The 25,958-nt window shown below is 44.3% G+C and overlaps 1 protein-coding gene, 1 long non-coding RNA gene and 1 pseudogene across 8 annotated transcripts in view; 2 read left to right on the plus strand and 1 right to left on the minus strand.

Annotated features, from left to right (window-relative positions):
• The window catches only part of FBXO30 (F-box protein 30), a 73,799-nt gene that overhangs the window by 19,554 nt on the left and 28,287 nt on the right, over positions 1–25,958 (minus strand). The window contains exon 6 of one of the 7 annotated variants that reach the window (XM_085859071.1): positions 13,636–13,696. The exons of 5 other annotated variants lie outside the window; for them this stretch is intronic. In XM_085859071.1, coding sequence (XP_085715197.1) covers positions 13,636–13,696 — 61 coding nt within the window. Of the gene's footprint in view, positions 1–13,635; positions 13,697–17,569; positions 17,621–25,958 lie in introns of those variants that run through there. One more of the 7 variants, XM_085859072.1, reaches the window with a different exon arrangement.
• Positions 4,464–9,187, plus strand: LOC147010700 (uncharacterized). Its single transcript, XR_015052260.1, has 4 exons — positions 4,464–4,679; positions 8,255–8,393; positions 8,489–8,620; positions 8,718–9,187. It is a non-coding gene; the product is annotated as an uncharacterized LOC147010700 (long non-coding RNA).
• Positions 6,300–7,965, plus strand: LOC147010701 (uncharacterized; annotated as a pseudogene).

The raw sequence follows: 25,958 nt of genomic DNA on the forward strand, positions 1-25,958 counted from the left end.
GGCATACCTAATTAAACATCCTAATTACCCTTTGAATGCATACCCCCCCCCCTCAGACGTAACACTGCCCCCTCCTCTGGTACCGCAGCTCCTGCAAGGTATATCACAGGCGCTACCGTACCAGCCTGAACACTTGCTGACTCACACCTATTTAACCTTATGAAATAAAGTATGAGGGGCAATGGGCAGCGAGCCACAGCTAACTCACCTATCCTGCTTAATGTACTACCCCCTTATGGCCTTATCCTCGCCTAAACAATCATTCATTTTTTTCTTTTTTTTCTTTTATCACATGAGAGCACTGAGCGAAGTTGCACTCCATCCTCTGGATCATCGCTCTTGTCCAACACTCTTCCAGTGATCTGGGGAGGGGAAACAAAAGGTTCCACAAAAACACAAAACTTATACTTTACATTCCTACTCTAAGCCTTAACGACACTATTCACGGGATATTTACACTTGACCGCGTCCCCCAGTGGATGCTAATAGACCCAGCGTTACCTGGGGAGCCAATTTTCAAATTTGCTTGCCCCAAAATTATACGGACATCATGCCCATGTCAAGTTGTGCGGGATCGAGTGGGACTCACACATCTTCACAACACTCACACCATGGTCATCATCACATTTCTAGGTCATGGTCCCCATTTTAATGATGCAGGCTGAATCTCGTCATGGCCGTGGGGTGGGTTACCACAAGATGATGGGGGCATCTCAGGTGCAACCATGCCCACAGGTAAGCTTTCGTCCAACCCGGACGTTTCTCCGCCCCGCTCCCTTTGATTCCCACCCCCCTGGTAGCCATCAGCTCTAACCCCGTACAACACACTGGAAGGGGTCTCACTGGCTCCTCTGGCCTTCCTTGGTCGCCAAGGTCCTACCCGCCTTGGTCGCCCAACCAGACCCTCTCCCAGTTGCCTCCAGACACTGTCACCATTAGCCACCAGGGGTGAATCTCCTTGAAGGGGGTCGCAATTCCCGCTCACCGTGAGCTTCAGCAATCCCTGCGGACAAGCACATCATCCCCACCCACAAAACCCACATGACTCCCCCTACCCCATCGGCCTTACATGTGACACCTGCATTTCTAACACTTCACCGACCATGACCTTCCCTGTTACCACACCATGTCCAATAAAAATCAATGTGTGCACCATACATTTCACTTCTTCACGTGAAACAACTCACACAGCACTTCTCACCCGATCCACGCACAAGCCATTGGACAGCCACTCGTGCCCGCTTTGTTACCAATTACCCACTGTCCCTATTGTCACTCTAAAACCCAGCAGAACTTACAAACACATGCCAATTTTCCCACAATTCATTTTTTTTTCCGAAGGAGGGCACTTCGCCACAATCTCACCAGCCGAGCATGGCCCTATATGCTCAGCCCAATCTAGTCTCCCCGACCCCCGACAGTGATCTCCGGACTCGACCTAGGTAAGGGCACCTCGGATAGACCTGGCGGTTCAGCAGGAGGATTCATCTCCTGAAGCATTTGGGTAATGCCAATTTCTCCCAGCCCCCCTCCCTGATCCCGAATCTCCGCCTGTCAGATCGTCACCGATGGCCTCTCGGGCACCCGACCCGGCTGCCTCCACGAGGCCAGCCTGGCTGCGCACTCAGCCGCTCGGTGAACGCTGGGTGGATCCTGTAACTCTACTAGTGCTCGGACCTCAGGGTCCGGAAGAGCAGCTAAAAATTTCTCTAGTGCCAGTCTGTCCCATGCCTCCACTGTTAGGTCCCGATACGCGATCCTGACTGATTGGTAAATGTCCTGTGCCAGCTCCTGCACTGTCTCACCCGGCTTTAATCTGCGGTGCTGGAGCTGGGCCCGCACCAGATCACAGCTTGCTGCGAACCAAAACCGACGGCTCAACGCCTCGCAAATGTGGGAGCTGGTCAACATCCCCTCCGCGATCACGTTTAACACGTCTGTGGCTGGTCCCCGCAACGTTGCCACCAAATTCCCTGTACGTTCCCGCTCATTCCACCCGTTTAGTCGGGAAATGCACTCAAATTGCGTCAGAAAAGCTTCAACGCTCCCTGACTCGTCAAAATTTACCAGGGGGATCACTTTTCCGGTGGCCCGCTTCCCAGTTTCTCCCATGTCCGAATCCAGCCCAGGGATCAAACACCCTTGTGGCTGCGTATCCAATTTCGGAGCCCACTGTGGCCAAAGATGTTTTGTGGTGAGGGTCTCATGGGTCAATTTTGCCTCCTGTTCCAAACGTTGAATGGACCGATGCACCTCTTCCCGCTGGATCTTCTGGGCCCGCACAACCTCCTCCAAGGCTCCGTCGCGAGTATGTAGCTGCTCCTCAACCAACCCGGACACTCTACTTCCAAAAGACAGCTCTACCAGGCCTTTATCCAAGTCTTCATCTTGGCTCATAATTTTATCTTGTTCATCCAAACGAGCCTCCAATCCTTTTACCTCCTCTGCCAAATTCATCCCTTGCTTCCTCAGCTCTCGCCACTCTTCTACTTGCAGCTGCATACGAGCATCCACACAGGCACGATGACGTTCCAGGCCTTCATCCACTTTATCAACCCAAATGTTCACTGCATCAATTTTATCTACCAATTTTTTTCCGTATATTTTCCCCCTCCAATGTAATTTCTACCTTTGTTTCCTCCAATCTATCCTCGAATTTACTTTGTATTCCCCCCAATTGAACGTCCACACACTCCTGCATCTCAGTTTTCATTTTCTCCATCTTTTCCCCCAATTCATCCCTCATTAAATCGATCCGTGCACCCAACTGTTCCCCCATTACCCCTAATTGATCTGTCATTTCTGCCCTCTGTGTCACGAATTGATTTGCCATTTGTGCCGTCATGTCTGCTATTAAACGTTCCAACATTGTCTGGATCGACATCGCGCCGGTTTTCGGCGCTGCCAGCCCCTTTACGGTAGATGAAGCACGGTCCACGCTCGGAATGGGGGAGGTTCCGATCCTATCCCCGTCTCTTCCTTCTTCCCCCGACTCGCTGCCAGACACGTGGCCTTCCTCCTCAAACATCTGCACATCCGCCATGGTGCAGAAATCCCGTTTGCCGCCAATTAAATTTAATTTGAAAACTCCCGCCAAAATTTTCCCGTGCTCCCGCGCTTTTCTGCAGTAATTTTATATTCCAATTCGTGGCGAGATTTCAATCCTGGTATATTCTCCCGATACCAAATATAATTTAGAGGGGTTCGAACATCCCACTCCTGACACCAATGTGACGTCCACGGGACTTGAACAGTCCCGCCAACGTAGAATGAGCCGAAACGATGGAGGCGGTTTATTTTTTATAACCCAAAGATGGCGGTTTTAATCGGTCCACAGCAAACGGGACGAGGAAGGTGGCACGAGTCGCTTTTCACTGAGTTAATAATGTTTATTTCTCTAACCAGAAATAATAATAAGACTCGGCAAGAGGAGGGATCCGGGGCGATTCGACGGGATGGTGGTGTGGGTTCGGGCGTGGGGAAAACACAAACAATTCCAATGGATATACAAATCTCAAACCCTCGAAGGCGCCAGGTACACACACACACACACACACACACACACACACACACACACACACACACACACACACACACACACACACACACACACACACACACACACACAACGTAACTGGCCCATGGTGTAGACGCAACAGTCCCTGGATTGGCGCCGGACGAGCTGGCGTTGCGCTCGTCAGGGATAGGAGAAACCGTGGTGCTGTCGACCTCCTGGTGTCGGCCCAAGTCCGCTCACAGCCGCCAGGGAGCCAGTTCTGGCGCCAAGATGCGAGCAGGAGAGGGAGGCAGGTCCGCCCGCCGTTCGGCCCCGTACTGCGAGCCAGCAGAACCCCAGAGCCAACCGAGGTGAGGCACGAGGCACAGCAAGGCCACGAGACACGACAAATCGAGGAACGTACCAGCCCAATAATAGAGCACGCTCCCAGCCCAACAGCCTCGACCAAACGGTTTCTCTTTATCAATCTTCTTCTTCCACCTCTTTCCCCGAACAGAACCTTTTTATCCTCGAGTCCTCGTCACTTCCAATCGAGCCGTTTTTATTGGCCCTCCGCCGTCGCCTTCCGCCAATCGTGATCACGGGGCGGAGCCATCCGCAGCACTGTCCTGTTACGTCACGGCAAGCCTCCAGGGAATACTAAAAGGGATTACGCAGACACACTTTCCCTAACCCGTCTCCCTATCTAATTACGTGACAATTATCCTTTCACCCTTGAAGAAATGGACATTTACTAGACAACTTATCACCACTGAATTGCTCCTTATTACATCGAGATCCTGGTGCAACTCGAACAGCATGGCATACCTAATTAAACATCCTAATTACCCTTTGAATGCATACCCCCCCCTCAGACGTAACAATATATATATATATATATATATATATATATATATATATATATATATATATATATATATATATATATATATATATATATATATATATATATATATAGTGTCCCCCCAAAAAATACAACTTTTAAAATGCTTTCTTTGAACCTAAAAAAGCAGTAATTTTGTCACTAATGCTTCATTTCTTGTTGCAGAGACCATGAAGTTTATTTTGACACCAAGCAAGTGCCAGAAAACTCCCAAGACTGACCGTACAACAACGGACGAAAATTGTTGAACTTTGGCACCAGACGAAAAGTGTCATACAGGTGCAACATCTTTACTCGAGATATTTCGGTATCCACTTGTTCCATTCACCAAACTTTCGGACAATAAAGTGCACCATCACAAAGTTTACCAATGTGGGAACCATCTGTGACCTTCACAAGGGTCAGAGTGGTCGGAAGAGGACAGGTCGTAGTGAAGAAAATGTGGAAATGGTGAGAAAAGCGGTCGTTCAGAGTCCAAAAAAATCGATTCGACGACTTTCTTGCAATACAAACATTCATAAGAGCACCGTTCAGAGGATCCTCCACCAAGACATTCATGCCTTTCCATACAAAATTCAAACGGAAACGGTGCTTACTGATCAACAGAAACGCAAACGACAAGACTTTGCAAATTGGTTCTCAGGAAGGTTTGAGGAAGATGCAGACTTCCTCAAAAAACTTCACATGACGGACGAATGCCATGCTCACTTGTCCGGGAGGTAAACAAGCAAAACTTTCGGTACTGGGGAACTGAAAATCCTGGTAATGCATCAACTGAACTGGTGCCTCGATCTGTTCTCAAAGTCACCATGTGGGTGGCGGTTGATTGGTATGGGATAATTGGTCCATACTTCTTTGAAGATGACCAGGGACGCACTTGCACGGTAAACCAGAGTAACTATCGTAAAATGATTCAGGTATTCTATCTGCCTGAGCTACGTACTCAGGCCCATAGGAGAAACAACCTGATCCAGATGAGAACCCAGTGGTTCCAACAGGATGGGGCACCGCCCCATACAGCCAGGGAAACAAGGCGTTTTCTCAACCAACATTTTGAGGGCCGCTTTATCTCCCTCTACGAAGATGTTGAGTGGCCACCGTATTCCCCTTCCCTTACTCTTCCAGACTTCTTCTTGTGGGGTTTATCTCAAGGACAGGATCTATGGAAACCCTAGGCCTCATACTCTTGATCAGCTGACGGAAAATATCCACTGAGAAATCCAGAACATTCACCAGGAAACGTTTCCCAAAGTGATGGAGAACATAACAACACGTTTGCAGGCAGTGTAGACAGGTCTCTGCCAGGCAAAACTGCCCTTTTTTCCAGTCAAGGTTTTCTCTGCTGATTTATGTACTTTGGAATATACTCTTTCAAATAAGCTTCTGGGCCACCCTGAATTTTGCCGCAAATCCAATATGGCAGCCAAAATCCAATATGGCTGCCCCAGATATTTCAATGCACAGCAAACTTTTTTCTGGTGCATTTTACATCCCATAAATATATTACCAACAGATACAAACATGATGACAAACTACACAAATATCATATTGGAATTGTTCTATGATGTCTCCTTGACGTTGAAATGACGTCATAGTCGACCGATCGATCTCAGAAATTCAATGTACTGCAAACTTTTTCTGGTGCATTTTACACCCAATACATTTATTACCAACAGATAGAAACATGTCACTAAACTACCAGAATAACCCTTTATTTCTATTCTGTGACGTCTCCTTGACGTCGAAATGATGTCATAGCAATGCGATAGCCCCCATAATTTCAAATTTTATCAAACTTTTTATTCTATAACCAATAATATCAAATCACCAGTCTAAGTCACTTTGGATTTACTATTTTCTCCTGTATAAAAAGGTTTCAAGTGATTTATGTATTTCCCTCTCTCCATGGTCATATTTCCTCAGCTTCCCTTTTATTTTAGAATCCTTAACATCAGGACAGGCAGTAAAGGTTCCAGGATTCCTGAGAAGATTCAGCAAATCCACATTTGACTACAGATAAAGACAATGTCAGCTTTTGAACAGGTGTAAACTGTTGCACAATGGCATCTACACCAATTTTGTGTTTAGAGAGTGATGAATTGCATTTGTGTTGTCTGTGTAATGAACGTATCGACGAAGGTGAGCCATCTTCAAAGTTAACTCAGGATGGATTGCAGTCTATTCAAGCACTGGCAGAAAGATGGGTAAAAATTGACCAGAGTTTATGTACTCAGGCACCCTATGTTGAATTCCTGTCTGCTGCACAGCGTCTTTCTAGCGCAGGCCAGGATGTCTATGTTCATGAGAGCTGCAGAATCACATTTCGAAACAGAATCACCCGAAAGGAAGCCCAGTCCAAAAAACTACTGCCGTCGAGTTCAGGGACAACTGGTTCGCATGAGTACAATGAAGATGTTGCTAGTCCCCCGTACAGGACACGTAGAGGGTCCCTTCCAACGAAGAAAATCTGTTTTATCTGCAATGTGCAAACAGCAGATGACAGCAAACCCTTCAATAGTGGTGGTCTAGGCCGATGTTCTGAGAAAAATGCAGTATCAAAAATCCTGCAAGCTAGGGATGTGAAAATACATGATGAAACTGACAAGTTGCATGCTGCCGCAAAAAGAATTGATGTAATTCTTAGTGGTGCGTCCTATGACGTTTTTGCAGCGGATGTGTATTATCATAAGACTTGCTATGAGAAGTTTGCTTACACTTATGAGCGGAAGCTTCCAGCAGAGGAGGATGGATTAGTTTCAGAGGTCATGGATGGCTTTTTCAAACTGTTCCAACGCATGGTCATCAAGGATCTGAATGCCTATTTTCTGACAGAGTTAATTGATGATATAAAGGAGATGAGTGAAGAATATGACGTGAGGGACCCTCAGATTTCAAAAACCTATACTTTGAAAAAATGCCTGACAGAGATTTGGAGATGCCATTGACTTTCACTTGCTGGAAAACCGGCTGGTCGTCCACTCTAGTGCAGTCAATCCACTTTCGTACTCTGCGGCTACATTACAAGGAAATGGACTTCGTGAATCTGATCTGACCAAGGCATTTGCTAGGCTAATTCGTCGAAAACTTTCACAGAGGGAGGCTGTAAAATGGCCGATAGAACCAGACGAACTGTTTACTCTACTTGATAGTCACAGACCACTCCACTGTATTTACAATGACATTGCTTGGTCAATCAATCCCAGGAGGCCAACAAACACATTTGGATATGCCACTGCCTCTAGGGTTGAAGCCGAGAAAAATTTCGGCCACAGCTAAAAGTTGGGAGAAATTGGTCAATGGTGAGCGTTCTCCAATAGGAGTTGCTATGAGTTTAACCATTCACAGGATAACAGGCAGCAAGGAAGCCACTCGACTCCTAAACCGATGTGGCATTGGAGTATCGTACACGGATGTTCGTGATATCAATAACATATGGGCAAAGTTAATCTCGATGGAGCATAAGAGGATGCTTCCTCCAGGTTTTACCGCAGGGCAAAGTGTGCATATAACTTTTGATAACTCTGATGGGAAACAATAGACTCTAACAGCATCTCAAACGAAGTGACCTGCAGGCATGGCTATGGAACCAGTGTCTAAGGCAAAATATTGAATATCCTTCCATCACTGACAGAGGATGGGAAACTACTGAGGATGGTATTAAACCATTATGGTTCACCTGTCCACAACTACCTCCAACACTGGCAAAGACAAAGAGCAGGAAAAGACGAATTCAAGATATTACTTAACTTCTTTGGATCTCTAAACAATGCAGTTCATCCCAATATAAGTTGCTCATAATTAGTCCAACCATGGTTAAATTTATTTGAAGTAAATAGTCGATGTTCTTCTTGCAGGTCTCACTGACTATGATGCCGATGAAGATGATTCAACAACAGAAGAGAGAAGCCAGCTTCGACGGAAGAAGTTAGACAGGACTACTAGCAGACAATCAGAAGACAGAGAGGTCTATTGTGGAAAAAGAAAAAAAGCCAGGTAAAATCTCAGAATACCCCGAAAGTGATGATTTAATGTCATTTCAATGTTGTGGGTTTGTGCATCCTCTATATTATCCAAATTTAATTTTGCAGAGGGTTACATTGAGAGTGCCAGAGATGCCGATGTCCTCACAGAAGGAGGAAAGCCACCTCCACAAAGAAAGAGGAAGACTACAAGCAACTCGGAAAATTTTACTGGCATTACCGACAGGATTAAAATGTATGGTAAGTAATTCAGAAGTGTCCATTTAATCAAAATGTTACTTTTTGTATGATTTCCTATTTCTGAATCCTGGATAAAATTTTGCTCATTCATTGATAGGAGATGGTGCCAAGGAAACAGCTGAAGAATCAGGAAGTGACGAGGAATACGAAGGAGATGGAGAAAGTTCTGAAACTGATGATGACATGGAAGAATGTTCTTCATATAACTGCGGACTTGATTCTGACTTCGAGAGTGAAGACAGTGATATAGACCTTAATGACTGAGAATTGAAAAGCTTCTGTGCTTTTAGAACTGCGACTTTTTTAAAACAATAACTAAGCATCTGGGATCATTGAGAGGGGATAGAAATACATTTCAATTCGTGTATTTTGTTGGACTAATCCCAAATAGCTTCTCTAACATTGAAATCTGGTATGGCACAGCGAGGAGAGGTCACTGTACCTAATATGACGTCATTTTGCTGTCATTGAAAATTTATGGACCAGTGATGAGAATACCACATTTCTATCCGATTTTAATTCATTCAAAATAAAAAGTTTGATAAAATATGAAATTATGGGGGCTATCGCATTGCTATGACGTCATTTCGACGTCAAGGAGATGTCACAGAATAGAAATAAAGGGTTATTCTGGTAGTTTAGTGACATGTTTCTATCTGTTGGTAATACATTTATGGGGTGTAAAATGCACCAGAAAAAGGTTTGCAGTACATTGAATTTCTGATATCGATCGGTCGACGATGACGTCATTTCAATGTCAAGGAGACGTCATAGAACAATTCCAATATGATATTTGTGTCGTTTCTCATCATGTTTCTATCTGTTGGTAATACATTAATGGGGTGTAAAATCCACCAGAAAAAAGTTTGCTGTGCATTGAAATATCTGGGGCAGCCATATTGGATTTTGGCTGCCATATTGGATTTGCGGAAAAATTCAGGGTGGCCCAGAAGCTTATTTGAAAGAGTATATTCCAAAGTACATAAATCAGTAGAGGAAACCTTGACTGGAAAAAAGGGCAGTTTTTGCCTGGCAGAGACCTGTCTAGTGATCGGACAACGTGGAGCCTACGTCGAACATGTGGTCGAAAAGAAAACGACAATTCTATACCCAAATTTAAATTTTGACATTGGTACAATAAACTTCAACCTTTCAGCTTTCTATCCAGCCATATATCTTTTAAAATATATATGTTATGACCATCCTCTTTGCAGATGAAAAGTGCATTTTTTGGGGGACACCCTGTATGTATATACAGTATATATTATATATTATATATTATATATATATATATATATATATATATATATATATATATATATGTATATATATATATATATATATATATGCCTGGTGTTGGCTTCGTGGTTAGGGTGGCGGCTTGGGATCACAGGGTCCTGAGTTCAAGCCACGTTGGCTGCTGAATTAACACCAGGGGGTTGACTCAGCCTGTCATCCTTCCGAGGTCGGCGAAATGAGTACCAGTGTACTGGTCCCGGTGTATACCCCGGTTAGAATAGGTGTACCATATCCCTGTGTGTCGTAAGAGGCGACCAGGGTTGGCGTCAGGAAGGGCATCCGGCCATAAAACATTGCCTCAAGAAAAAAAAAAAGCCAAACCCCTGCACAGCAGGGAAAAATGGCTGTAAAAACGGTCATATATATATATATATATATATATATATATATATATATATATATATATATATATATATATATATATATATATATATATATATATATATATATATATATATATATATATATATATATATGTGCACCGCCCAAATTAAGGTATGCGCCAGAAGAACGTGTTGCATACATGGAACAAGATCGCTTGTGGGGCGACGACTCTGCTAGAAATTTAGTTGATTGAGCCCTGAACAGGGTCCGCAGCCCTCTGATGCTGCAAAGCTTTAAATCTCAAGCTTTCTCCGCCCTTCTCTTTCGGAGGTTCGACATCGATTTCCGGAGAGTTGGCCCATCCTTCGGCCTAGTTATTCTGCCTTTCGGCCTTCCGGTTTTCCCGAGCATGTTAGTACTGCACATGTAAATGTTACATCAATTATCTAATCTTTTTCTTTTCGTCAGAATGAAATTCAGCTAACGTAAAGGTCGCAGGTACGGAATCTTTATGCAAGTCTAAGACTGCATGTGTGCATATATATATATATATATATATATATATATATATATATATATATATACATACACACATACATAGGATGTGCTCCTCATTTACATTTGCACGCCATTTTTCATTCAAAACTGCGTGCCAATTCTAAACTACTGTCTCAGTTCAGACCTTCATTCTGCTCACCATACTCACCACAACCACTTCATACGACTACCAAAAATACCCCTAACAACCCACACTTACATATTAATTACAAACGTGACTGTTATTGACGATATCATTACAAGGAATTTCCACCTCTTTTCCACAATGCCACAACATACTCAGACTTCACGACAACCGCCGCAACTGTCACATATTCAGCAAACACTCACCGCAGCCTCGAGGGACGCTGAGGCGACAACGGTCGGGTTATTTTCAGGGCATAACTCGAAGCGTGAACGTGAAAATGGAGCTTGTTGAAGACCTATGAGTAGCACAGGGATTTCCCTAAAATCCCACGTTTGAATGGAGGCTAGCGCAAGTTCAGGGCCAAAGAGCGCCTCCAAAAACCACAGCCCTACATAAAAGTCGGAGCTCTTACGCGTGGCACTGTTGGCGAGCGACTGAACCATATTTTGGTTTTGGGGCCTGATGGGGCGTGGCTACAACCACTATGGACCAATGGGGAAGCTTTATTTCATAAAGAGCCTTATTTGATCTGACTTTTGGCTCCTCCCCTCGTCCGGGGCTCATAAAAAGAGTGAACGCGGCTAATTTCAGAGAATTGCCTTCAGAGAGAATTCGCCAAGGAGCAGAAGATGATGTAACGAGCCAGGAGCAGAATTCACCAGACCTCGCCGGGGAGACAGACCGCACAGGAGGCAAAGCATTGGCGCTGAGCGAGGGGCGCCGAGAGTCAGCGTGACGAAACGTGGGATCACGAGCTACGGTTGCGAGCCGAGAGTACTCTCGTTCTATTGACGCTCATTTGGACCGCATCCCGCAGCGACACTTACACATACAGATTCTCACACTACTACAATAGGGTCTTTTCTCTTATGCATCTTTCTCTACCATCTATCTCTCGTCTACTGTAGATACAAAAGAGCAATCAACTCAGGTAAGCCCCGACCAAATGCACTTCTTAGAACAAACCCAAGAGTGAACTCAAGAGCGAACCATACTGACCTGCACCTCAGATGGCGCCTGTCGTAGCATAAGTTAAGACTCTACAAGAAAGAATATTCGGGATAATTCTGCACAGTGTCTTCTTCTTTTAATGCAAATATTGCATGTATTTGTGGTACCCCAAAATTCCTTGCTTTCCCTGCTGTACATTTGTGATAAATCCCAAACTATGCCTCATAACTTTCCTCGCTTATTTAAATAAATATGCCCATTAGAAATGAACCCAGCTCGTTTTTGTCTTTTCCTCCATTGGTCTAGCATGGCCCGTACCCTAGCTTAGCCAGGACGTGATTCCCCAAAATTGGTTAAATAGCTGGTGCGTACATAGCAGCTCTGCTCAGCTGTACCTGATACGGTAATAACTTAAGTAACGCAAGTACGCATCGACGGCGCGATTCCCCGATAAGGAGGTCACGTGTTCCTAAGTAAATGGTTGTCAGATGGAGGACCCTGGGTCACATGGAAAAGTTATTGGCATTCGTGGTTGATTAGCAACCCGTCGCGACACAAAGTTATCCGTGTGTGATGGCCTCCGATTCCTGATGAGTCCGGAGTGGAACCAGGAACAGACCCTCTCTCGTGGTTCCCCCGTGACTGCAACAACACATATGTGTACATGAACAAATACAGATGTGTATATGTGTATGTATGTAAGTATGTATGTATGTATATGTGCATGTATGTATGTATGTATGTATGTATGTATGTATGTATGTATATATGTATATATGTATATATGTATATAAATATATATATATATATATATATATATATATATATATATATATATATATATATATATATATATATATATATATATATATATATATATATATATATATATATATATATATATATATATATATAGTCCTGGTGTTGGCATAGTGGTTAGGGTAGCGGCTTGGGATCCAAAAGGTCCTGAGTTCAAGCCTCGTTGGCAGCTTGGATTAATACACACCAGGAGGTTGACTCTGCCTGTCATCCTTCTGAGGTCGGCGAAGTGAGTACCAGTACCAGTGTACTGGGCCCGGTGTATGCCCCAGTTAAAATGGTGTATCATATCCCTGTGTCGTAAGAGGCGACCAGGGTTGCGTCAGGAAGGGCATCCGGCATAAAAACTAAGCCAAATCACTATGCGGATCATACGGATGATCCGCTGTGGCGACCCCTAACAGGAGCAGCCAAAAGAAGAAGAAGAAGAAGAAGAAATATATATATATATATATATATATATATATATATATATATATATATATATATATATATATATATATATATATATATATATATATATGGCTGCAAAAGTAGGTATACAGTAATGAAAAACAAAACGTGCGCACAAAACGTATTTTATTGATTATACAAGAATATCAATAATAACATACTGTTACGGCTGTGGAAATTCGCAGAACACCATATAGGTCCCTAGTTCAGTTATGCCAAAAAGTCCGTGTTCAGTTAGATTTCCCCACCGTTGTTTAATGGGAATTATTCATGTCACCCGGGCTGTGATCTTTGAGTTAGCCGTTTTTCTTTACTATCGTTATTTTGGACCAACCACAACGCCACCCACCAACCACCTTCTCCACCACGCTACCCACCAACCACCAACCACGTCAACCACCCTCTCCACACCGCCTTCATAACGACGACATCTCCCCACCATCTCCTAAACCGCATCTCCCCCACCCGAATAACATCGCCTCACCTTCATCCCCGAAGTCGCCATCTTTGCGCCAGCCACGGCGAGTTCCCAGCGAACAGCGTCGCTGCAAACAGACGCGGGGGTTTCTTAGTTGGCGCCAGCGACAGTAATTTCACGCACGTCCGCTCTCCACGCAAGTTTGGGTAATTTCGCGCACGTCTGCTCTGTGGAAGCTTCGCCTCGGAATTCGGATCACAGGAGAAAAATGGGCGGGGCCTGTGGAGGTCAGAGGTCAGAGAGCGGAGGTCAGATCTCGTCTCACAAACCCTATAAAATGGCACGCAGAGCGCCAGTTCGAGGTCTAGAGTCGGTCGGTGGAGTCAGTCGGTGAAGTCTGGAGTCGGGAGAACACAGGAGGGGGCGAAGTCCAGGAGAGCGGAGGACACACGAGACGGAGAGCGTGGCTGAGCCTGCTGTGCCACGCAGACCTGCGCGTTCGTGGGGAGAGAGCTCGCCAGCCAGCGCCAAACGGTCTGAGGTGATCGGGCTTCGGGACAGTCCGAGCATCGCTGAGGAACGGACGGGTTCTTACAAAGAGCATCAACTTTGAAAGAGCATCAACTTTGAAAGAGCATCAAGACCCGTTCGTTCCTCTCAACGCATCGCCGGCTGAGGCCCGAATCACCCGGCCGCTTGGCAAGGCCTGGGCTCAACCGCAGTTACGCTTGCTGCCGTGTGGAAGTAGCGTCGCGGGTCGCTCCATCGAGGCACCACGAGGGTGGAGGTAACCTGCAACGGTCTCGTGGAACTCCTTCGGTCCGCCAAGCTCCACGTTATAAAGACCTACGGGCCCAGTCTGACTCCCTTGTCTTTGAGGGGGTCTTTCCTTGTTTATTTGTGTGAATGTTGTGGCGCCATGTCCGCAAGTAGAACTGTTTTCATGCTTGTGAATAATAAAGAATAGACGGTTGTAGTGCTTTGTCTTGCTCGCGCCTCGTCCCTTCCCGCCAATTCCATTGCTTTCCTGTATACGTGCATTTTAGGGTTTTGCATACCTGACTGCATACGTGTGTGAATAAATGTGCGTGTTTAAATGTTAACCCGTTCGTTGTGTCCTCTTTCCCCATTGAACTGCTATCTTGCCTTCGGAATAATAGTGGGCTTTTTAATAGCCGATAAAAGAATTGGGTCCAGCGAGGTCTTGCGATAATACACCGCTCGGTTATCCCAGAACAGAACGAACCGCTTAAGCGGTTCATGTCCAAGCAGACCTCGCTGAGGTACGGTCTCTCGGTGGTCTGCCCGCGCGAATACTTGGGTATATCGATAATTCGGCGATTGACCCTGTCGCGCGCGGGTAGAGTGTTGACTAGGCCGTGGTGTGCACTTGGAGCACACCCTTGACTGATTTCCGGCGTTGCTCCGGAAAGTCGCGACTGAATTGTCCGTTCGGTGGGCGAGACGGCCATCATTGGCTAAAGCGGCTGTTCGCACGCCGGCGGGCGCTAATTCGTAACAATACCAATAATAAACATATTAATCTCGTATTAATGAATGAATTCTCGTATTAAATGAATCCTAGCACCACTATTATAATACTGGTAATACTGGTATAATCCTTACTGTATACCTACTTTTGCAGCCCCCTGTACATACACACACACACACACACACACACACACACACACACACCAATTTAAAAATATACAAGTACTGAAAATGTGCACTGGAGCAACTAACCAACCACACAACATGCACCACTCAACAGCAAAAACACATGCAAACCAACCTCACTCTCACTTTCATCAACACCTTAAGTCCATTCCTCTCTCCTTCCACTGTCTTCTTACATCTGTTCAAGCTCCTCAAATCTGTTCTCAGCTCTTGGATCTCCATCTGTCTCCTGCTCTCCCGTGCCTCCTCCTCACCTCTCTTGACACACTCCTCCACTCCAAACGTGACACACTGCTCCCTTCCAAATGTGTTACGCATACTCAAACATAATCCCATTCATCTTCTTCAATCTATCTTCCACCCTTCTTTTCAAAGTCTGAAGCACCCCACACAGCACTCCATCCTTCAACTCCAATACCTGACCATTTCACTCTCCTCCTCACTTCCTTTCCCTACTGAAGTACAACCCCAGGACCGACAACACTGTGGATTGCTATCTGGCTGTTTCTCCCGATTGCCTTACGTGCCCCGTTTTAAGGCACTGCGTTGTTTACCTCCTTCTCACACACCTTATGCACGCAGCCCGTCTGGCTCTGATGAATCCTCAACCCTTTAATTGACTGAAACTCTCGTCCACACACACACCTTTCAAGACTCTTATGTCCCTCTTCACTCACACCACCACCATTCTCATCCACAACAGATCCGACTCCGATGAATATGCAACCCTCTCACTGACTCAAAACTCACGTACACACCCACACTTATTTTGAATCTGACATACCTTCCCACGCACACCATCAACCAACCTCTCCGACACCCTTTCTGATGCTGATGGATCCTCAACTCTCTGATGGATCCAAACTTACGTTCACACGAACACCTTACCGGACATGCATATAAAATCTGCACGAGACTCGTGAAAATGTACCTCTCCCCAAGAAACAAAACCAATGCCATAAACCAACTCGCAATACCATTGTTCCAATACAGCTGCAGAATAAATTGGCCACAAGCAGAAATCAATAAGCTCGATATCAAAACAAACTCCTCAATATCCACAAAATGATTCACAAGAGCCAGTGCATCTCGACCTGCCGAGAGAAGAAAGAGGCAGCATCCTGATGGAGCTCAAACAAGTGCTCAGCATAACCACTGTAGAATTGGCTGAGTCCGTGAAAAGTTTGACAGACTACCGAATCCAATTTGTACGCAAACATGACGACAGCAATGCAGAAAAGATATCCCTAACTGACATAACAAAACAATTCCAAATACAGGTGTGAATAGAAGATGTCACAAATGAAACTGAAACAGCAACGAATAGTCACAATGATTGAAAAAAAAGACAAAAAAAAATCACGCGAAACATTAACAGATGTTCACCGACAACTGGGAGTACAATAACAGAGACAACAGAGACAACAGAGACAACAGATAACAGAGAAAAAATAAAAAGAGTTGGACAGAATGGTCATAAACAAAGAAGGCTCATTTGAATGGGTTTAGAAGAGGTCAGCCCAACTGGGATGGAGAACAATTAATAACTAGAACTACGTTGTCGATGGCACACCATCGCATTTCCCGTGCGCACTGCTTTGTCCCATTAACGCTAGGTGAAATTTTATCTTGATGGATTGACTATTCTTTTCTATTTGATGTGCTTTATGACCAAAGACTTACTATGTTTACTAAATCAGAAGTCATTGCAAGCATGTCAACATTTCATGAAACATTAATTTAACACTGTCCAGCAATATAGAACTGTGCATCAATTTAATCATAGGAATGAACTGTGAATATTATAATTATTCATAATCAATTAGATAAATACAGTAAAACCTGTGACTGTTTGTCACTTATGGGGGCCACATAAGTAAGTTCTTTATAAAAGACTTTACCATGTACAATGGTAAATACACTTAAAAAAAAAGCTATGACAATTGTTTTTTTGTTTTTTGTTTTTTTAAATCGACCTCCATGACCCAAACCCCTCTGGCCTGGCCCCAATGGGTCATATCAAAAATCCGAAAGTGTTGTGCACTTCCCCATACATATATCTACTATGTCCCAAAGTTGCAAGTTCCTATTTCAAACGGTGTAGGAGGAGTTACAGGGTAAGACAGACGGACGTACGGACGGACGTACGGACGGACACAATTACAATATTCCTGCTTTTCTTCGAAAGCGTGGGAATAATAAATGCCAAAGATCAAGGACACTATATCAATTGCTTTTATTGGACAAGAGGAGGTTCTGCAAGGTGGAAAAAGAAAGCACGAGTCACCTTCAATCGGGATGTAAAAAAACTCATGTCTCAACAGCTGAACACACATAGTCACACCAAAGTAAGTGGAGTAATCCACGGGCACATCTGCAAAAACGTCAATATCCTACTTCCAATAAACTCATGGAAACACGATGATTGAAAACAAAGACGTAACGCTCACATATGACCTGATGATCCCATCAAGAGTGAACATGGAAAACAAAAGCACTGCAAATGGATACAGTGGAGTAATAATCCCGATTTACAAATCTGACAAATTTTCATTGTTATGAACGAAATTTTTTGATTTAGGACCTCAAATTGCGACATGACGAACTTTTGCTAAACTTTAGTCAACTAAGTTTTCAACGACAAATTCAAAACGCGACCTCATAGTCTTTTGATCAAAATTTTTGATCACGTCTTAAAAATAAACATGCATCTCGCTACAAAACGCCACAGCGGCATTAGCTTACATCCAGAATGATGACGTCAGAGCATCACTTCCCTCATTCTCTCCTCTGTGGCTACGTCATTATATTGGTGCTGAAGTGCAATGTTAAAGTGCATTTTACTTTCTCAAATACTCTTGTACATTACAATATGATAATGTACTGTATTCATCCATAACTATGGCTCATAAAAGGAAGATAAGTGCTCAAGGAAGTGATACGAGGGGAAAGAAAGACAGGAAAGTGATATCGTTGGAAAGTAAATTAAAAAAATCTACAAAGGTTCAACCCTGGTTCCCACCTTACGGATATTGCACGTGACTTTTGCCTTGTGAATACAATGGTGATTACGAAACGCAACAACAAAGAAAAGATCATGGTAAGTGCTCAATGTATGACACCTTCCAGTGCAATGAAAATTACCAAAACACATAGCTCTGTAAGAGAATATATGGAGCGTTTCGATTGAAAGGCAAACTCAAACAAAATGTTCCAGTTAACAAAGTGGTCACTAAAGAAAAGGCCAAGAGTCTTTTCGAAGATTAAAAGTGCAGTGAAGGTGAAAAAAGAAGTGCAGTGAAGGTGATGCTGTCAAGTCAGGTCAGATTTTATCGATGACTTGCTGCAGGTACCATGTTAACCTGAACTAACCTGTTTCATTGTCGGGTTGTCAGCAACTAACCGTCTCCCCCAACAAGTTTCCTGGTGAGGAGGGTGTATGGATATGGACACCCAGCAGGATTAAAAACAAAACCTGTCAAAGGGCAGAGGAGCTCCTTATGAGCCAACGGCCATTCCTATCTAGTGCCCAACTGTGTCTGCAGATGTCCTGCAGTTGGGTTACTTTTTTAAAGGAGGTTGGTGGCAGGATTTGCACTCGGGCCACCGTAAAACCCTTCACTCCGCAAAACACACGAAAAATGCAAAAAAAACTGAAACAGACTCTGTGGGAGTACCTCCTGCAGGGCAGCTCGCACGATAACGGGATTGGTGAAAAGCCTTCGGAACCCCACTTTTTGATGATAGGAAGAAAAACACGGGGTAACCTTCCTGGGTCAGATTGCGGTAGTGTGTGTATTAGGGTGGTGCTGAGGTGTCGTCCACCAGACGTTGGTCTCCTTGGGTTAACCTGAGGTGGTCCCTTCGGGTGGGGGTGTCTGGAATGTCCTATCCCAAAGAGAGGATGATCACCTGTCTCTGTTATAATCTGAGCGCAAGCGTTTGAACATTGGTATTGCAGCACTTTCTAAGGTTCGGAGACCGGATAGTGGCGAGATCATGGTGGGTGGTTCCACCTACTATTGGTCTGGTCCCTCTGATGGTTACCATGCCCAAGGAGTTGCTGTGGCTGTGTCTAATAAGTTGACTCCAATGATAATTGAGGTAACACCGGTCAACAAGCGTATTATGAGACCAAGGATTTGTCATTCCTTGGGTGTCATTTCCCTGGTCTCTGTTTATGCTCCAACTGAGGTGAGTGATCTCACCGTAAAGAACGCATTCTATGCCACGCTGGAGTCTGTGGTTGATCAGTGCCCTGGGCGAGATACTCTTCTCGTCTTGGGGGATTTCAATGCATCGACTGGAACTGATAGGGATGGTGATGAGATACGTGTTGGTAACCATGGGTCTGAAAGTGTGAACCAGAATAACACTAAATTTCTTGACTTTGCAAGAAGTCATGGACTTAGGGTGGCTGGTACATGGTTGGTTTTCCAACACTGGTGGTGTGGCAAAGGAGGTTGAGCAGAACTGCAGGGAGGATGATCCAGAACTGCAGGGTCTACCAGAGTGCTCAGTTCCTCAATACCGACCAGAGGCTTATGGTAGCAACTCTGAATTTGCACCTTAAATCTCAGAAAATGGTACCATTCTAGCCTCGGCTGGATGTTGGCAAGGTTAAGGATAAGAGGGTAGCTGAGGGGTTTGCGAAAAAGCTGAATGGGGATTTTGTCTGGGTGCTTTGGGAAATCCTGAAGAGTTGTGGAGTGCCTTCAAGACAACCATCATAGATGTTGCTGGTAGATGTCTTGAAACTCACTGGAGGGCAAATAATAATTTTGTCTCTCAAGGGATACTGAATACCATTGAATAGTCACATGGCCAGGCATAATGGCAGAGCTGAGCTGTTCAGGGAGTTGAGGCATAAAACTGCACGTGCGCTGAGGGTGGACAAGGAGGCCTATATGAGAGGAATCTGTGAGGGGGTAGAGCATCGCATGTGGTCAAGCGATTCTCGTCCTGCTTGCATGGAAATTCTCGCATTGCTTTCCTCCATGCCCATCCCTCGGTGTACTGCAGTTAGAGTGGAGGGTGGTGGGGCTCTTGACAGAGGAGTCCAAAATTAAGGCCCGCTGGGCCGGATACTTTGAGCGGCTGTACAGGCTGATCCACCAGCTATTGAGTTGGATGTCAGGGGTGTTACCATCCCTATTGCTGACCCTCCAATCAACTGTGATTCACCTTCGTTTGTGAAAACACAGACTGCGGTGAACCGGTTGAAATGGGGTAAAGCTCCTGGGATCTGTGGCATTCATGCTGAACTTCTCATGGCTGGTGGAAATGCTGTACTCATGTCGTTGGATGCAGTTTTGTGCTCTGCCTGGAACACAGGTTCATCCCAACTGAATGGAAGAGGGGCCTTATTGTCCCTCTCTGAAAGGGAAGGGTGATCGCCAGGACTGCAACAACTACCGAGGGTTGACGCTGCTCTCAGTGCCAGGCAAGGTTTTTGCTTGAATAATTATTCATTGAATTTGCCACCATCTGCTTGAGCACCAATGCCTAGAGCAGTCAGGCACTACACCAAAGAGGTCAACGATTGACCGTATCCTTGCACTTCGTGTCATCACCGAACGCAGACGAGAGTTTCGGCAAGGGCTGCTTGCAGCATATGTTGATCTCTGCAAAGCATTAGATTCAGTGAATCAGGATACCCTCTGGAGGATTCTTGGTCTTCGTGAGGTGCTACCAAAACTGATCAATCTGATGTCTGAACTATACTCTGGTACTGAGAGTGCTGTGAGATGTGGTGATACCATCTCTGACAAATTTCCAGTTGTTACTGGCATTCGTCAGGGGTGTGTACTGCCCCCCACACTTTTCAGTGCTTGGATGGACTGGATGCTGGGGAGGATATCAGAGATCAAGTTGCGATGCATCGTTTGGTAATATCAAGATCTCTTACATTGATTTCGTTGATGATGCAGTCATCTTTGCGGAGACTGGATATCCTTTTGGGGGGCCTCAAGGTGCAGAATAAGGAGTCGGAGCAACTGCGATTACAAGTTTTCTGGGTCAAAACTAAGATCCAGGCTTTCAATGACATATTGGATGCTGCTATCTTGTCTGTACCTGTTTGTGGTGAGGATGTTGACATCACGGAGAGATTCACTTACCTTGGCAGTGATTTTCATGCCTCTGTTGACTGTGAGTCAGAGGTCAATCGATGCCTGGGTCGGGACTGGGGAGTCATGGATTCACTGGATCACGGGGTGTGGCACTGTCGGTACCTGTGCAGGACGACAAAAATCTGAGTCTTCAGGTCCTTGGTGCTTCCAGTCTTGCTGTACGGATGTGAGATTTGGACTCTGACCAAGGATCTAAGATGGAGACTTAATTCCTTTGGTACTAGCTCTCTTCGGAGAATCCTTGGCTGTCACTCGTCAGACTTTGTGTCCAACGAGCGCTTGCTGAGAGAGACTCAAATGAGATTTCCTACCTGCATCGTCCGTGAGTGTCAGCTGCGGCTGTATGGACATGTGGCTAGTTTTTCTGATGCTGATCCTGCTCACCAGATTCTCTCAGCGAGGAAACTTTGTGAGTGGAGGAGGCCAATGGGCCAACCACGTGCCTTGTGGTTGCAGCAGGTTGAGCAACATCTCAAGAAGATAGGGATGGGCCAAGCATCTGCCTGGGGGTGGGGGGGAGGGGTGGCCAGACAGAGGCCCCTGGAGTACCGGCAGAAATTGGATGCAGCGACGCACTGCTCTGGCGCATGCTCCCATATCTGACCTGACCTAAATGTGTAAGTTCCACAATGGAGACTTTTGGTGCGAGTGACGGGTGGTTTTCACATTTTAAGAGGCACCATACCTTGCATAGCATGAAAGGAACATTAGCTACTTATTATTCTCATTGCTGTACATTTTTAGCTCACCTGGAATTTAGTCAGGTGAGCCTATACGATCGAGCAGTGTCCATAGCTGAGTGAGTCAGTCAGTGAGTCAGTGAATCCGTAAACACTTCAGTCATTTTCGCTTGATATCGCTTGAACCAAACACGATTTTGATGAAACTTGGCCACAAGCTTCATATCTGATGCCTAAGGAAGGTGTATTGACCACCCCCCAAAATATGTATTTGCTTTCTTTTCTGAAACTACACACACAATTTTGATGAAATTTGACCACAACCTTCATCACCAATAATGTACCAAAATGTATTGACCGCATCAAAATCTGCACTCATTAAGGGTATCTACGGGGATGGGGGGGTGGTTGACCCCCAAAATAGGTATTTGCTCTCTTCTCTGAACTACACACAGAATTTCAATGAAACTTCACCACAACCTTCAATACCCTTGATGTAACCAAAGTTTGTTCACGGAATTAAAAAATTCAGGGTATGAGGAGGTCTGTGGGGGGTTTGAGGGACTGTTGCTCCTGATCCAGGTGGGTGGTTTTATTTATTTTAAAAATATTGTCTCCATTCTTATTGAATTTCAGGTTGGAATTTTTTTTTAGGGGGGGGGGAACGCATTCCTCCACTATATCATTATATCACTGGGAAAAAATCACTCCTGATTTACGAACTTTCGATTTAAGAACTACTTTTCAGGAACGCGTGGCGTTCGTAAATCGAGATTACTGTACTTGGGTACAAAAAAAGAAAAAAAGACAGCATTGCTTATTGAGGTCTTAGTACCCAATGATTTTGGCCTAAACAATGCAGACATCAAGATGACGACCAAATACCAGGATCTAAAAATTGAAGTCAAAATATCTTGGAAGTCGAAGAGCACTAAAATTGTACCAGTGATAATTGGAACAATGGGAATGATAAAGAACATTACAGAGATCTTAAAAACCATCCCTGGGATTCTGGGAATATTACTACATAAATAAACTGCAGGTAGGGGCTGTCCAGAGCTCAGTGACGATCCTGAAAAGGGCCCTCGGAACAAAACTTTGAGAACTGGAATGGCACTTGGTAGAGCGCTTACCTCCGCCAAGCTGAACAGTTTTATTTGTTTTGTATCCCGCCGATAGGCCGGTTCTGGATCCGGACCTAAACCAAAATCAAATAGGCTTGTTCTCATCAACTAACCAACTCATCCACAAAGTTTTGTCACAACTCGTCAATAACTTTTTTAAATATCATGCTATATATAGTTTTGGCCACATCTCTAAATGCTGAAGAATCGCTTAAAAAAAAAATTCTCATATCCGAATCTTCACCAAAATTGAATCAGTTCATCCTTGTCACACACCCAACCCGTCCACCAAGTTTCTTCCGACCTCATCCACAACTTTTTGACATATCCTGTTCACAGACAAACAGACAGGCAGACAGGGGTTGAAAACATAACCTCCGTCCACTTTAGGCGGAGGAGGTAACAAGAAAACCACAACCCTTTTACAGATTGCAATCACATCTTTTGACATTTCTTTCCACTGGTGACTGTGGCAAAAGTAGCAATTGTAAAAAGATGTCTATATGGGAGGAAGTTGTCCTGTATGTGGGTTGGTGTAATTGTGTGTCTTATTACTCTCACCGAAAGAGAGGGTATTGCGTTTGGGCCCATTTGTTTGTCCGCACACAACTTTCGTGTTTTTCTCCGCAACAGCTTGTCGCATTGAAACAAAATTTTCACCAAAGGTGCAACTACTCATGTAGAATGTTTTAATGATAAGTATGACGTCATAGGTCACGTGATGTGGCAGCCATGTTGGAAAGAGAGAAAACTTTGGTCCTCTGTATCTCTGAAACTGCACCAAGGAAAAAATTGAAACTTAGAATAAGTGTGATTTTAAAAAAAGACATCATATGTGCCTTTGTTATGACGTCATAATTGCATATGTAGAAAGCTACATCTTATCAGGATGAAAATTTTTGAGAAAAAAAAATTGACGTCTTCGGTCATGCGTTTCAGCAGCTACATTGTTTGGAAAAAATAAAAAACGTTCTTCTCTGAAGTGACAACAGATCGAGGTGAAACTTCACACGTATGACCGCCTATCCATGAAGAACAAAAGGTTCACACGGATGATGTCATCGATCACATGGTTTTTTTTTTTTTTTTTTTTTTTTTTTTTTTTTTGTATACCTTGGTCGAGGCTCGTATGAGAGCTAACACACAACTCACAGCAAGGAGGCATGAGACAAGAGGGGTGGGAGTGGAAGGGACAAAACATTGGGGAACAGACACAGGTGAACTGTGGAAGGGAGAGGGATGGGGATGGGACGGGGAACATGGCGAGGAGAAGATGGACATTACAGGGACTTTCAGGAAGGAAAGCAGGAGAATTGAAGGAAGTGGGCTTGGGTGGATTATCGGGGGTAGAAAAGATCGAGGATTTGGATGGGGGAAGATAAGAGGTGGTGGTGAACAGCTGTTTTGAAAGCCTGGAGGGAAGAATGGGAAAGAATAGAGTGAGGAAGTTTATTCCAAAGGCGGGAAAAAAGAGGAATGAAAGAGGTTTGGCAGCCATATTGGATTTACCCTAAAACCTATAAAAAAAAACTTCTTCTCCAGAACGGCTGGACAGATTGAGGGGAAACTTCACACAAATGTTCCCCATGCCATGGGTGTACAAGATTGTTAAGGAATAATTGATCGGTCACATGGTTTGGCAGCCATATTGGATTGAAGAAGAATATTAAGTAATGTTTTCTCTGAAACCGGTTAATCAATCGACGTGAAACTACACAATTTTGATCTAGTCGTGATGGCGAATACATATATTCAATTTCAATTTGATCGGACACATGGTCTGGCAGCCAGAATTAAATTTTTTTTTTTAAAGGCTCACTTGGCTGTGCCTGCATGGGTTTGAAGGAAGAGGCATTGCAGCTGAAATGCGAATCCTATCCAGGTTCCACCTAATGGCTCCATCTTTGCTTTTTGCTTGTTTGAGTTCCTTCTGATGATTCTAATGAAGGAATGAATGTACCTATTTAGTCTTCCATTTGAATTTAATTTAATTTATTTTAATCCCATTCTAAATTCAATTGAATAATAATGAAAAACATCATGGGTCAGGGTCAGGGTCAGGTGTGCAATCAAAGTGGGACGTCATGTTACCCGGTCATCACTGCCAGCAGTAAAAAGCGGCAGTTCTAATTATGTCTCTTATTAATGACGTAACACACCAGTACACAAATGCCACACAAAATACACCACATGAAACAAGTTCTGGTGAGGGTCTGCGATCTCTGATTGCTCTTTCTAGTTTGTTTTGCGATCGAGATGGAAAGATGTCGTGATGGCAATCCGAAAAAGGATTGTGGTCATTCCTATCTTGTTTGGTTGTTTTTTTGTGGAATCCATCTCGACATTTTTCCATTTCTTTAAATGTTATTTTCTGACTGGTTTCTGTTATTTTAATTTTTTGGGGGAAGGGAAAGGGTGGGGAGAGAATTATGGATGGTTGTATAAATATTATCACGTGGTAAATTGTGGTTCATTCGTCAAGTGGAATCTAAATGTGCTGTTGCATCATCATTACATTGCACTAAAAATGCAGTGGTGAGCCTGAGCGAGTGCATCTGCATTCATTATATAAAATTTATGTAAGAAGTACACCACAAAATAACTAAAGTGTTAAACCCTGCAGGAGATGCATACCCATAATGGTTAGAGTGTCTGCGAGGTCAGTGCTTTGAATCCCGGCCGAGTCATAAGACAAACTTCAAAAAATGGTACGTGCGATGCTCAGCATTTAAAAAGATAGAGCACTTTAAAACAACCGCTAGTTGGTAATACTAGTG

This window comes from Eptatretus burgeri, chromosome 16, assembly GCF_056783735.1.
Source record: "Eptatretus burgeri isolate ZD-2024b chromosome 16, Ebu_testis_v1, whole genome shotgun sequence".
NCBI lineage: Eukaryota > Metazoa > Chordata > Myxini > Myxiniformes > Myxinidae > Eptatretus > Eptatretus burgeri.